Source organism: Trachypithecus francoisi, unplaced genomic scaffold (genome assembly GCF_009764315.1).
Source record: "Trachypithecus francoisi isolate TF-2019V2 unplaced genomic scaffold, Tfra_2.0 Contig01474, whole genome shotgun sequence".
Lineage (NCBI taxonomy): Eukaryota > Metazoa > Chordata > Mammalia > Primates > Cercopithecidae > Trachypithecus > Trachypithecus francoisi.
The window spans coordinates 938,346-954,347 of NW_022681435.1; the positions used below are offsets into that span (position 1 = coordinate 938,346).

Sequence of the window (16,002 nt, forward strand, 5' to 3'; positions counted from 1 at the left end):
ACAGAAGAAGAAGAAGAAGAAAGGGAATGTGGTTACAGAGAGGTTCCTTTCTGAGAGTTCTAGAGCTTGTATCTCACCCCACATGCACTGCGTTGTTCTTGTGTCAGTTCAGGATGACTGCTGACCACCAGAAAGACATAACATGACACTGAGATGAAGGGCAGCAGCCCTCTTCTAAACTGAAAAGGCAGCTTCCTAAGGTATCAACACCCTGTATGAAAAGACTGCACTGTCTTGCAACTTTTTACCAAGAAAACGTGAAAAATGTGATGTCCATGTGTTAGTGCTTGAACCCCATTCTTAAGGCATTAGTATTGCTTACAGTCATTTTCTACAGAATCGTGTGTAATCTCAAACATGTGTCAGGCTATGTGTTCCCTATTTGCCAATTATTTAATTAGCTCTGTTTGTTCTTTGAGATACAGGCAACGTAATATTTCTTTACTTCCTGCGTTTCAGAATGAGTGAGTATATGCCAAATATTTTCAAAAGTCTGCAGATGTATCCTATTAATCCATACTGTTTGTTAGGGAAGTATCACTAACATCGGAAGAGAAAGCTTCTCTTCTTGTTATACAGACACACTGCCATCACTGACTTCTACCACACTCGAAAAATCAAATCAAAGCCTAAGAGAACTTAAATGTGAAAAAACGTGGGCCACTCAGACATCACGCAATACTAAGGCTTATTATGCTTAAATTTTCCTCTGCATTTTCATGTACGCAATTGGTGAAAATATTATTTTAAAGAAAAGCATTCTCGAATGTTCTCCCTTAAAGTAACCTTAAAGTAGTATCTGTATTTATGCATAACAATAAAGGTTTGCTCCTCCAAAATGCTGAATTACCATGTCTACCTATTTCCTGAAAGATTATGCATCTTTTTATCATTCTGCTGGTGGATTTTGACAAGTACATCCATTATTGTAAAATAATGTATGAAATAAATTTCTAGAAAGCCCTTTCCTGAGTTCTAAAAATCTCATACTTTTGTTTTTAAATTATAGCGCTTTTATTATTGTCAAGACCCCTAAATAAGGCCCTATGGTTTTTAATAAGTTAAGCCTATTCTCAGCATATAGAAGTCACCTACTGCTCCACTCTGGCTAGATCAACAAGTGGATTCTCCGGTTCATCCACAAACTAATGACAATGACCAGCTAAAACCAAGCAAAACTCATTCCCACTGAGAGTTGTGGCTAAGCTGTCTACAGCTCATGGAGATAACCACCCCATTTCCTGATATGTCCTTTCCAAGTCATAGTGCCTCTCTCTCAAGAGGACTGTTTTGCAAATCAATCAGAAAAACTTTTTTTCAAACAGCGCCTAAATATGTTTTCCTCAACTCAAGGTTCTCCTCCACCTTCATACCTTTCTAAAAAAGAAAATTACTCAAACCACAAGTAGACAGGAAATCTGTCATGTAAAAGGATGAATGACCGGTCATCCTTCTTCATAACCAGACCTCATGACTGCAGAAAGGGGCTTTCCATTTGTCAAACCACACTGAAGTGAAATATGCTTTTCTCACTCTTTCAGTTCTGCACTGCTTTCTTTCTTCTTGTTTTTCAAATCTGCCAAAACTGCATTGATAGCTAACAAACTTCCCCACGTGACCTCTGTCTGTAGCTCTCCAAGGTCAAACTGATGCAACATATTTGTAGAAGCTTGGTTAGGAAAAGTTAAAAAAAATGGAAACTCTCTCCTCAACTTGCTTCTTAGACATGATAGTGGAGTGGAGAGGTTTCGAGATGGCTCATCTCAAGTGTGAAGTATATTATTGAATAAGCAGGGAGGGCATTATTGAGGCAGAAATTATATTTCCAGCGTTTCAAAACACATCTCTCCTCCTTCATGAAAAACGTTCCTACGTAAGTGATTCACGGCACTTCCCCAAATTCTACACACTCTCGAAAGAAAACAAGTACAAAGAGCTAAGAGGACTCAACAGCAGCATTATTCTGTTGCGCAATCTTCTCTCAAAGACATACACTTAGTATTCTCCCTATTGACCCTCTAAGAGTGACATTCAGGCCAAGAAAGGAGTTAGTTTGAGCTAGAACCACAGAAAGTGACCACCTGAGAAGTCAGGTTTTAACAAGACCCTGGTGCACTAAGCTTGCTGCTCATCTGAACAACAAGGTGTCAAAGCTGGTTCAGAAGCAGGCAGCTATCTCCCCACCAACTCCACCTCTACCCTCCAGGGGCAGCTGGACATCCAGTCCAGTTCATTCCTCGAAGTGGGAATGCTGATCGGGGAACCACCTGTCCTGTGGAAAAGACCACAGTGAACATCACGATAAATGAGAGTATGATGGCTCAGTTCATGGGGGCAGCGTTCTTCTTGAATCTTAACTTATTGGTAAATGTTCTTGGTAAAAATAAATAAATTAATTCATTAAAAGCAGCAACAAATAATTTCTGGCCAACTGATACCCAGGCATCTCCTCTCTCATAAGTGAACACATACTTCTTCCCCTCTGAGGGACTCCACAGTGTCACATTCTCCAGAAGATTAACCTCATGGAGTTATTATCAGTCACCTGAGAATTTCACATTAACCAGTCCTAGGAAGACATGACACACCATGGATAAAAGCCTAGCACAATGACTGGATTTTTGGGAAGTGGTTGATAACTACCATTAAGAGTTATTCTGCTTTGTAGCTCCTAGTCTCACTAGTCTCGTCTTATGACTTTGTTCACTCTTTTTGAATGTGAGGAACAAGATAGTTTTGGTCTGTTTGAATCCTTGTTCAATCTAATGACTTGCGACGGAGAACGTAGTTAAATTTCAGTGTCTTGTGACCAAAAATATGGTTATGCTCAAGCCAGTGATTTTACTTCTGATTGGTTCATTTGTGTGTTCATTCTGTTATGTGACTAATATTTATTGCCTAATTGCTATTCAGTTATGAAAGGGAAAAAGAGGTCCTTGATGATTAAACCCTGACTCCGATTGTCAGTATCAGAATTGGCATTTCTGTGACTCACCCATTATACTGTCTGTCCCGTTGGCAGGAGGCGTACAGGAAGAGGTGCTGTAATGGTTTGTGCCACTACGATGGAAAGTGGACATCGGAGGAAGACTGGAATTGATGTCTGCTGAGGAGTGTGATGGATAGCTCTATAGCAAGAAGCAGAAAAAGGTGGCCATATTTAATCATAAGGTATTCAGTGAGTTATTTTCAAATACTTTTCTCACAACTCTCTATTTTACAATGGAGACAGCTTTTAGAATTTCAAAATAGCCAAGAATATATCTTGCTTAGATCTGACAGCTTTCATTTTTCAAATAATAAGTTATACAGAAACATAGTTAGCTTGGGTTTGCATCAACTGTGGAGGAATATAATGGCAATGAGGGGCACTGAGAAATGATCACTGTCTTGAAATCTGCAGATTACTGTTTAAAATCATCTCCAGGGTTTCAGCGGCATAAAAGACCACTCTACTATTAATTTTTTTATGTGGCCTGCTGATCAAGTGGTAAAGATTCCACTATATAATGAATAAAACAACATTATGATCCACAGGGCTTATATTACATTTCATCCTGACCTTCTTGAAACTAAATGTCACAGACTAACCAGTTTCCAATCTTCTTCTTCCCAAATTAAATTATTTTTTTTTGAATCCCAGCAACAATAAAATTTAGTAAATAAAAAATTTAAAAAGCACTAATGGTTAAATATCTCTCTTACTCATCAATATGTAATCATTGACTATACTGAATTAAATTAGGACCACATGACTTATTTTGGTTTGAGTCCTTTCTTTACATGCCCCACCTACAAGCAATCCTCATATAGCTGGCAATGAAAGAACAACATCTTTACAGAATCATTTGGTTTAAGACTCTGCTTTGAGTTTAATTGTTACATTAGTTTTCCAAATAAGCTGCCTTTCCTGGGTATGCCACAGTGCCTGTAAGGTGGCAAATTAGTTGCAATCCACCCATCTGCTTGGGAATGAACAGATCACTAAAATGGACACAGTAATTTACAAAAACGTGCTGAGCTATTTTGATAAAAAGCAGCTTCAAAAGTTATTCTCATAGGTATCTGAATATGTTATGTAAAGTATTAAAGCTAAAATACACTTTTTCTTCATATGCAATATATTAATGGACTATGAGTCTTATATCATTATTGGAAATGCTCTTAAAATTGTTTATTTCAAAATTAGAGACTGAATATGATGCTGATAGTCACGAGTATTTAAAACCCAAGCATTTACTCATGAGGAATGAAATGATAGTCTCTTGAGTGTTGCCCTATTTACTCTGTGAGATCCATCTTGAATTCTACCTCTTTCTTGAAGAGTCCCTAACTACCTCCAACTCTTCCATCATCTCTTCTCTCTGGGTCCCTAATGCACTTACATTCTGCACTATGCTCTTTAACACTTAATTATATTTTGCTTTTCATTTCTTGCTCTTTCTAATGTATTTTCACCTATATTGTAAACTATTTAAAGGCATAGAGCTTATAGTTCTGCATCCCACAACCTGCGGCTAACTACTGAACACATAATTATACCATATGCTCAATGAACAATTGGTTAACAGTTAGAATTTAATAAACAGTGGATTGAAGTATAACTTATTTGAGAGCCAACTAGTCTAAGGAAATGAATCTATGTATTAGAGGTAGGATTTTCAATGATGCATGAATGTTTTTGAAAATATTACCTCTGGAAAACAAAAACAGCCCAACTTAAGGACGTCAGTAAAAAAGTTGAGATGATGCCTTTACATCTTTCCAAGTTCCTGAGAATGCCTTTCAAATTTTTAAATTCCACAGACCTCTTTCTTTCCTTGACCCCAAAATTCCTTAGGCTACCTGTTAAACTAATTTCTACTTGCCATTTAATGAATGCCCAAGGTAGTCCATGGAATTTTCTCCAATGAAAAATATAGTGGGCCCATTCCATAGTACAGCTAATCTGAAAGCTTAGCAGGGATAGAGTTATTTCTGCTATAGAGGTAAACACTATAAAAAAAATGGAGGAAAAGAAACAGAATGTGGAAAAAAGAACAAAAAAACAGATGACAGGCTGGGCGCGGTGGCTCATGCCTGTAATCTCAGCAATTTGGGAGGCCGAGGCAGGCAGATCACGAGGTCAGGAGATCAAGACCACGGTGAAACCCCGTCTCTACCAAAAATACAAAAAATTAGCTAGGCTCAGTGGCAGGCGCCTGTAGTCCTAACTACTTGGGAGGCTGAGGCAGGAGAATGGTGTGAACCTGGAAGGCAGAGTTTGCAGTGAGCCGAGATTGCGCCACTGCACTCCAGCCTGGGCGACAGAGCAAGACTCCATCTCAAACAACAACAACAACAACAACAACAACAACAAAGAGATGACTAAGTTTAACTTCACTTCTACACAGTCCAATTCCATGTGGAATTTCTGAAGAACAGACGAACCACAAATCAGTCCGAAATGTACAAAAATCAAAAGAAGAGGAAAAGAATTATAAATATTTAACTAACTATAATAATCAGAAGATGAAACAAAACAAAACAGATAATCACATTGGTGAGAATCTTTGGGCCCTTTTAACTTTCCGTAAAATGGGCAGTAATTTGGGATTTGATGAAGGGTTAATGCTGAGTTCACAGAATAAAAGGAAAAATTAATCCCCATAGATTATAAAGATGGAAACCAATGGAATCCATGTAAATCAGTTATTTTTAGAGATTCATAGAAAATTAGATGCTGAAATAAACTAATGAGATTTATAACTAGATTATTTTACACTAAACACTATCTTGAAAACTACTGTCATTCAGAGATGTAATAAATACACCAGAGAATAATGTCTCTTTTAGAGGATTTAGGGATCAACTATAAGAGGTCCTCTTAGTCTCTCAATCCAGCTATTACTGTCTTTCCTGCTTGCTACAAAGGACATGAGGACTGTGACAAAGTGTGAGGCTTTACATGCCTACTATTCGTTCATTTTAACTTGTGATGCCCAAGAGTAGTGTATTTTGTGTCTATTAACAAAGTAACTGTTGGAAATGTTTCCATTAGTGATATACTGGTTGATAATTCAAAGATTAGAAAAATATAATAACTGGTACATATAAATAAGAATAAAATCATGCTTTGGGTTTGGGCAGGATTTCGCAACCTTGGCACTACTGATCTTTTGTGCCAGGTAATTCTTTGCTGTGGAAGCTCTCCCGTATATGACATCATGTTTACCAGCACCCCTAGCCTCTACGCACTGGATTCCAGTAGCATCTAGTCCCTAGTTGTAACAATGAAAATGTCCCCAGACATTGCCAAACGTTCCCCAAAGGGAAAAACTGCCATCAGTTGAGAATTACTGAAGTAAGGGTTTATGTTCCAAAAAAATAAAAGACAACAGAACTTCCTTTAAAGGAACGTTCCAGATTCCTAGGACTGTTTCGCCCTGTAGTGCAAAGACCATGCCTAAATCATGCCAGACAGTGAGGACTCTATCCTGTTCTTAAAAAGAACCCTGCCAAGTCATTCCAAACGTAAAATCATCTACAACAACCCATTCCAAAGCTTAACCGCAAACTCCATTCATCTGAGTGATTTTGTGTGGGTATCTGTAACACAGTAATGATTAGCTGTGGGATTCTGTTGGACAGGCTAAAACTGTAAAGGGGATTTAAAGATTAAACATCAGTAACTCGACAGTTGCTACTGAAGTATGTGGATCTGAAGCTTTATAATTACACATTCTGTTATAACATGGCCTAAAGTGATGACGGCAATGATGTTTTTAAAATGTTTTATCTTTAGAGAGAATATCAACTTGGCCAAATTATCCCCCAAATAATCCAGGAACAGCACTTAGCTTTTTCTTAAACTATCCCTTTGTTTAGTATGGGGCTAGCCAGATGCTAAGAATAAAATTATAAGGAACTACCATTATTTTCAACTGAAAGGACACCAACTGCTACTGTATATTCAAAGTATTCTCAGTGTCAGATTCTTCTAAGCCACTTCAGTAAAAGATTTTCAGATGGTTAAATACTGCAACTACAATGATAACTAGATACAATAATTCAATAGTTTCACTAACTGTGGGAAAATTCATTAGTATACATTACAAGATAGCTTATTCATGTCCCCTTTAAAACAAAAATTCTATTCTCTGAAATCTGTTAACTGATCAGATGAAAAATGAAAATCCTGTGTTTTGTGATAGGTAAATGGCATTGCAAATATAGCTTCTGATATAGCTTATTGGGTTACTACTTCAAAATGCTATTTTCTCTCTGGTTGATAATATTGTTTTGGTTCTGTAAGACTTTTTCTAAAAGGAATATAGTTGGTTTCCATTTTGAAATTACACTCTTTGTGCATGGAAGCACATTTTAAAGCTGCTTCCCAAGCAGTGAACTGGACTAGGATAAAATCAAATCGCCTAACTCAAAACTCTCGAGCATGACAGGAAAAGAAAGAAACACAGAAGGGAAGAAAAATTAACGTCAAATGGGCAACTCTTAAAAGAACTGAAATTCCAACATGCTGGTATAGTGCCTAAAACTTTTATTTGTAATCAAAACTTTCCTTGCTCATAGGACACATATAGTTTTGACGATGAGTTCCCAGAGAAGTGGAAAATGATGGTGGAGAAATGAAAATTTTAGCCAAAACGAATTCTAGCATAATAATAGTTGATACAGTTGCTATTTCTCTAAGCTTTCACTCTAATATCTCCAAATAGGAGGTGGGTGAAGAGAAAATTTGAAAACAAGTCATCTGCTATTTACTGGAAATGTGCTGAAATGTGAGAGAGTTTGTGATTTACACATTCAGTCTTGGGAGGTGATACAAAAAGGCCCATTCCATTTCCATTGTTTGCCTCTCAGGAATGTACAGACTAATTGACTACTAAGGCATCTCCACCACTAGGAACAACTAAATATGGATTTTCAAGGATATCAGAAATCTTAATTAACTTCTGGAATTTTTTTGATTATTGGAGTAGGATATCGGATCCTATTTCTTATATGTACTGGCTAAGCAAAAGAGAGCAAAGACCATGTGAATCCAGAATGACTTCCTTTATCAGAACAGAGAAAGAAACCTACGTGTGGATACGAGAAGAAGAAAAAGGGACAAATGCAAGATGAAGAGTAGTGGTGTAAGTATCACCTAGGATCACTGGATTTCCCATATGCTTTCACATTTGTAGGATTTGAGGTTCACATATTAAGCTATGTTCTTGCACAAGGGATTCAAATTTCATCTTATCTGCATCCCAAATCTCACTCAAGATCTAGGCTCTTTCCTCCCTTTAATGACAGACTTAAGTTCAACAGTGGATTCTGGGCTGTGGTGATATTTAAGGCTAGAAGAAAGTCAGTTGAGTTGTTTTCTTCAGGATAAAGAGGCATACTATAGTAGATGAATGTAGGTGATGGACAGAGTGCAAACGTTTAGTAATGAAAGACTTAACATTCTAGAGCCCAGCAGTTTTCACCTGGAGTGAGGCAAAACACAGTATGAGTGGCAGGCTAGGATGGGAATTAAAATACTGAAAAATGGGAATCTGATCTATGTAGAAACCTCATGGTTTCTCTTACTGATGGAAGTCTACAGAAAATATAAACTCCTTCTTTTGGATACATCACAACAGGCCAAAGCTGACATAAGCCAGTCAAGGGGAAATGAAATGCTCCTGGGTGATGCATATAACCTACTGACCATCACTTTGCCCTCTGCAGTACATCCTTTGAAACCACAGATAGCAAAAAAATGACCAGGAACCACCATGTTAAGATTCTGCAAGTTAAATAAGTATCTATTTATGTACTCAAGGAAGCTGACATTGTGATAAAGAAGGCACAGTGCAAAACACAATAAACAAAAGAACAATGCCAGAGAGAATCTGGAAAGATTTACAAAGGTGATCTGATCCTGTTATGTCTCTGATCACAGAAAGAATACAACTTAAGAACAATGGGTGTGTGCCATTTTTGCACTTATTTGCAGAGTCCTTGTGTACATGCACGGAAAGACAGAGGATGAGGTACAATAAACTAGCTGTGATATTCCCATTATCGTGTATGTCTGCCTTACCAAACGTTCATGTGGATGCAGGCTACAGTAGCTGCTGGACTGTGGAATATGAGAAGAGTTGCCCAACATTCCTGCATAGCCAGGCTGATTCATCCCACTGGAGGAGCTCCAAGGGTCACTGCTGTGATGGCCATCTGTAAAGGACAAAGAGAACCATGACTTTCTGAGGCATTCAGCCTTGCCTTATAGAATAGGGTTTTTTCATATACTTGAAAATGACTGCCTGTTGTGTTATTCATCTTTGTGTTTGTTAGCTGATTACATCAGAAGACAGTCATCATTTCTTCCCAAATGGCTCTATATTGTCAAATATAAACACTTAACAAAGTCAACGTGTTCTTGGTAAAAATTCAACTGTAAATGAACAACAGAGCATACTTCTACCATGAATTATGTCAAGTCAGCAAGGTAATTACCGCTGCTAAAGGAAACATTTCTTAGAAGTCTTCTAACCCTTTTTTCTTTGAAAACCAACTAAAAAGTTAAATTGTTCCTAAACTTTGGGGTGAAAAGTATTTGAGAAATTACAAAGTTGACAAGTTTTAAAAGCATATAAAGAAGTATTAATTTTAAAAAATCTTAGGTTGAAAATGTTTAATTTCATTTTTAACATACGCAATAGAATTAAAGTTGGAATTTTAATTATATTATGGCATATAGAGAAGATGAATCTCAAATATATAGTTCTTAGGATATTTTATTTGTATTTTTTGGCGTATAGGTATATAGCTATCTTAAACCTTCAGTAGCAATCCAAAGGGTACACACATGCACTAGGTGGCTATTATAATACAGATAACTCAAAGAGAGTTTCTGGATTTTATAAAATGATTTATGAATTATAGAGGTTTAAAATTATATAAAGTATCTTTCAATATGAGGTTAACCTTTTGTTAACACCACTATTAAAAACATCCCTACAGATTTTTTCATTCTCTGGGCCTGTTGACCTACAGGTTATTATTAATAATTGCTATTGTTTAGGTTTGGTTTCCCAAGCTTAAGGGAAAAGAAGATCTATATTACTGCTAAATTCATTCATTTTTTTCTTTTTTTCAATACTTTAACAAAAAGCATTGAGTACTAGGTATATACCAGGCCATCAGCTGGCTGTTAAATGTATAGCAGATATTGCTTCCTTGAAAATAAGATTATTTTTACCAGAACATTTTATTTAATAAAGGCCTATTAAAAAGTTAGGAAATAGAAAAGTTAAATCTGACACTGTATTTCACGAAGCTCTTTTTCACTGAGTTCTTAAATCCAGAAGTTAGAATTTTGGAACTGGACTCATTTCAGATTGGGGGGTACAGTTTGTAGATTCTTCTCTTTAAGAACCACGCAAGCAAAATCATGTCTGTGATTTTGACAACTTCAGAGTTTTAACTAGAAGATGGAAATAGAAGTTAAAAATAAGAGGCCACAGTAGTGAGATTACAATATGCCCCAGACAGTTTCTGAATATCTTTCACCTTAATTGCATATTCCTTCAAGTATTGAATTCTCAGGGCACCAAGTACCCCTCTACTGAAGGGAAGCTGATATGGGACAGGATCGTGATGCAACTGCTTCTGTGGCCACGATGTGAAAACACAGGATTTTTAAAAAGTTATCATTCATGTACTTGAGCTTTTGTCCTTAGATTACGAAGGTTTAAATATCACCTTAAATTAAAATATGAAGTTCAAGACCACTAACATTCTAAATAGATGGCACATATGACAAATAAATTGAAAACATATATCACTGAACAAAAGTCTCCTGACAATGTGATACACTGGGTGGCAATGCATTTAGGACTGTTAACACAGAATACTCTGCTTGATGCAGACTTATAAAAATACATATTTTACATAAATTATGCTTTTCACAGTAAATTAATATTTATCACATCCCATGATCTTGGTATAATGTTGTTTTGAAAGAATAGAATTAGATGTGTGCAAATTAATTGTGCTCATCATAAATGTCAACTCAATTTTTTTTTTTTTTTTTTTTGCTTTTCGGGTGTGCATATGCAGAGAACCAAATTTGTTCCCCATATTTTGGGTGGTCTGCTAGGGAAAGGAGCCTACTGATTTAATCTACCTGGCCTACCCAGCAATGTGCACCCTTTGAGAAAGTCACTTTCCTGGGCAGATAGAAGAAATGTATCCTTCCACCAATTTTTTCAATCGAAATCTGTTTTGCATAATGGATCCTTGAGCTGCCAATCTCTGTAAACACCTGTAGGACAGTATCTCCCACTGCTCACAAAAGAGGGGACTGAAGCTGAGGTAGCTACTGTTTACAGCTGAAGGTGATAAGCTTTTCGTCATGGCACAAAATGCACCCAGGTGACATAGCCTGCTGTGTCCCTTTGAGAGTTACACCTAGGATGGGTCACAAAGATAAAGGACTTCTGACACATGAGCTCTATTATGTGTGGAACAAATTCTCTCTATTCCTAAGAGAGCCATTCCACCCAATTTTATAAATTTCCGTGGAATTTCACATGTGAACTAACAAACTAAAACAGCTAACACACTGAAGGGAAGGAAGATTAGTATCTTTTAATGAGAATGACTTTGAGTGTGTCCACTATAATCAGGCTGCTTCCCTGGTACTCTCTGCCCCAAATGTGCTCCCCTTCCTGTGACATGGCCCTTCCTAGAGGTGCATAAAGAAAGAAAACCCATGGCCCGTAGACAAGGCTTATACAAATAAGGTTTTCATACCTGGGCAAAAAGAGTTAAATTTTTGCACACAGAGGTTCTTGGTAAATTCCTCATCTAAATTCAGGGCATTAACTTGGTAACAAGATAATTACAGTAGAAATAAGTGCCACACACATATCAGGATGGAGTCCTTAGTAGCATCCTCCAAGTGGTTCATTCTTGAAGTAGCTGCTGTCATTTCAAACATCTTGGTCTTTTAAAAAATTTATTTATTTATTTATTTATTTATTGAGAAGGAATCTCGCTCTGTTGCCCAGGCTGGAGTACAGTGGTGCAATCTCGGCTCACTGCAAGCTCTGCCTCCCGGGTTCACGCCATTCTCCTGCCTCAGCCTCCTGAGTAGCTGGGACTACAGGCGCACACCACTACACCCAGATAATTTTTTGTATTTTTAGTAGAGACGGGCTTTTACCATATTGGCTAGGATAATCTCAATATCCCGACCTTGTGATCTACCCACCTTGGCCTCCTAAAGTGTTGGGATTACAGGCATGAGCCACTGCACTCGGTCACATCTTGGTCTTTTTTGAGCAGCAGAAAGGGATACGCTATCCGTGGCAAGACTAAAAGCTCAGGGTAGGGACACACATCCATGTATTTAAACATACTGGACAATTCCGTATTTTCTATATTTGTCTTCTCCCCCAAAAGTTGGGTCTTTTATCCTAAACCAGTTACTATGTTGGGACAGAACTTTCACCATGTAATATTCCAGTCTGTGGTAGGTTACTTCATCTTGGAGCCTTGTTCTTACCTACGAATTAGTAAGTGGATGAAAATTTTACATAAGGTTATACATTAGGCCAACTTGCTCCCAGCTGGCTAAATCCAGGATGTTCTAAACATACATGGAGATGAACCACTTCTAAACTAACAGCTACATCGTCTTGGGGATGGTGAATATGCTGAAATGGTTGGTCATGCGTGGAAGACCAGCAGGAGCATCGGCTCTAAGTGAAGCAGATCAATCTAATCTTAACCCATTACTGCTCAAAGGGGTTTAATTGTAAAGAAAGGCCTCGTACAGTTTTAATTAATAATCAATTTTTAAGGAATTAAATTTCTAAGAAGAGTATGACTTCAAAAATTCTACACGTGTCTACTATTCCACTTCTTTTGCCCTATCTGCGACATTAAGTGACCCAGGAAAATGCTACCCTGTGGCCTTTCCCTCAGAAGCAGCAGCATCTTACCTTGCATGAAGAAGGAGCTAGGGAAAGTGCTGGTTGCTGGTTTGGAGGAAGGATAGCCTGGTGAGTCCCTATTGTAGTCGGCAGTGCTTGCTGATGGAGCATAGACCTGAGGAGAAAGAACCAACTGAGTTTTGCTTTTTGCATTGACCAAAGCATCTCAAGCTCCACTCTTTTATAAGAAGTAGGCAGAAAGTGCTACCTTTCTACCCTTTCCAGTTTAAATCTGAGCAAACCCTAGAAAAAGTGCCCTTTCTGAACACGCTAAAAACAAAACAAAACAAAACAAAACAAAAGCTCAGTGTATTTGTGTGAATAGAAAATAACCAGGTGTGTTATATTCCAGTCGATGTAAACCATGTCTAGCTGTAAATACGCTGTATAATGCCCATAGGGTAATTCTGTGAGTCTAAGCACTTCTTTCTTTTTCTTCTAAACACAGATGGCCCATAAGCATGTAAAACAGGTAAAAACAGAAAGACATGCATCAAACCTCTTCAAATGGTAGAGTAAAAACTCTACCTTTCAATTAAAATTTTTACTTTTACAGAGAGGAGGTAGGCAGGGGAGGGGGGAGCAGACAGAGAGAGAGAGAGAGAGACAGAGGGAAAGACAGAGAACACAAATGAACTATTCAAACCACGGAAAATGATAAATATATCTTAGAATATTAAATTCCCACAGTGTCAGCTTTTTGCAGAGATGCATGAAAAAGGCCATTAAAAGCCTGGATCTACATAAGACCACCAACAATCAGTGTGTGCAAAAGAAGTGGGAGGAGGGAGCCCTCCTTTTTTGTGCTTATTATATTTGTGTGTACAATAAACTTAAAAAGTGTGCCAAAAACCTAATTTACTTACATTCATTTACTAATACTCATGAGACTTGGGAAACCAATTCTTTATAAAAATAGCCTGTGTATTTTCTTGTTTATGTTTTCTTTAAACAGGACAGCATATTAGAAAAGCACAAATTCATAAGGTATAGTTTAACTTCAATTGGTTTTCCCCCTTGCCTTTTCTGCTAACTACAATTTTTTTAAATCCCCATTTTCTTTTGCTCTCAAAGTTCCTCTCTCCAGATGGTCAGAAAGACTGGAACACTGTCATCCTCTTGATGAAAATGGATACCTTCCTGCCTCCATTTTGAAGCAGGCAGCAGCTCACAAAATTGGCAGTGAGCCTACAGTGATATTCACAGGTCACAGTAAAAGGAAAAGAAATCCATCAATAAAAAGGCAAGTGCAGGGTTACCAAAAAATAACTCTCATTTTTTTTATAGTGCACATCGAATAAACACCCCAAGAAAAATTATATAATTGCTCTCAGAACACCATGAATCATCAACTAAGCATTAATACAAGGTTTAGGATTTCACAAAGCATAGGTCCACAGAGACAGATGTGGGAAAATATGCATCTACATCCATACATCAAATAAACGCTACACATGCCCCAAAGTGCCCTTGAAAATTGGGAGGTCCTGGAGCTTTAAAAAAACAAAAACAAACCAGAAAAGCCCACTCACACTTTAGAAAACAGGGATTTTTCTTAAGGCACTAATGGATATAAGCCCTATATTTCACTGGACTTTATTTTGTGATTTTCATCACATTTTAAATGTATAAACGGTGATTTGCTTCTATTTCCAGAGGACTTACAGTAAGGAAAAAAACTTTTTTTGAGTATTTTTAAGAAACAAAGAATAAAACTTTGGCTAGGAATCCAAAAACAAACAAACAATCTAAGTTCTGTCAACCAAATCTCAGAATTTTCTTGAGAACTATTAACTAACAAACAGTTTGTGAATTACTACTAAAGGTATTTAGAGAAGGTCTTGAGAGTAAGCTAACAAGATGAAAGAAACATCACGGGAAAAGGGGAAACTGAAAACTGACAGAATGATTGTAGTGTGACTATAATATATCTACATGCTATTAGGCTGACAGCAATCTGGCCTCAGTATTAACATAAGCATAAGCTAAGTGTACTATGGAATATCCCCAAATTTCAGAAATCAATATATTTATTATTAAACTAAAAAGAATCTGTGACCCACATTATTAAATCGCCTTATGTTTTAAAACAATTAAAATCAATTTTTTTCATATATACTGTACTTTTAAATTGCATATTCTATTACATTATCCTTAAACATATATATCATTATGTCAACACCATTTGATGACACCTAATTTTTTTTTTTTTTTCCAATTTGGATAGAATTACTTGGCATTGCTTTTGGAAGATAAGGAAAAATCTTTGGTTAATTTTGGTTATTTACAAGGAGGCTACCTTGACTATGAATTATAATCAAGCTCAAATATCTAAGAGTAGGTCACTTACTCCAAGTTCATAAATATTGGCTGCATGGAGAAGAGTATCTACGGGCTTGAAATGTTTTTAGGTTATATTATACTATGCAATTTCTATTTTTCTGCTGTTGTAGCCAATTCAAGACTTTTTAGATAAGATGAAACTCTTTGTTAATAGGCAACGGACCACTGTTTATAGTTTTTTGTATAGACAATTTCTACATATTTTATACATTTTCTTTATATAATAATTTACAAATCAGGTACAATTCTATTCATCTTCCGTTTAGATACTTTATCATTCTTATCTCAAAAGTTATTTTCAAGGGAAGAGCTCTATATTTTTATTTATATAAATAAATAAATATCACATATAACTGTAACTTTTTAGAGAAGGGAACCAACGAATTTTAGTTCAACCTCCCACATTTCAAATATAAGAAAACTCAATAATGAAATGGTCAAAGAAACATTACTCTTATTTTTCACCGTTTGACAGGGTACTTTTATTTAGAATGGTGGCAGAGACATAGATGGTATTTATGAAAACACCGTGATCATAATGTTCACAGTTCAGTTTATCTCTAATGGTTTAATCTTTCATAACCTGGATGACCAGTGAACTGCTTCATTATTTTTACTTCAGTTAACTCTTTTGCCAATTTCTCAATCAAGCTTTCAAAGTATGGGTTTCAATAAGGTATTTGAT

At 36.7% G+C, this 16,002-nt stretch overlaps 1 protein-coding gene across 25 annotated transcripts in view; it reads right to left on the reverse strand.

Annotated features, from left to right (window-relative positions):
• Positions 1–16,002, reverse strand: part of TCF4 (transcription factor 4) — a 369,074-nt gene that overhangs the window by 43,022 nt on the left and 310,050 nt on the right. For all 25 annotated transcript variants that reach the window (XM_033238226.1, XM_033238190.1, XM_033238218.1 and 22 more), the window contains 3 exons: positions 12,984–13,089; positions 9,074–9,207; positions 2,996–3,128 (listed from right to left, as the gene is read on the reverse strand). In XM_033238226.1, coding sequence (XP_033094117.1) covers positions 2,996–3,128; positions 9,074–9,207; positions 12,984–13,089 — 373 coding nt within the window. The remainder of the gene's footprint in view (positions 1–2,995; positions 3,129–9,073; positions 9,208–12,983; positions 13,090–16,002) is intronic.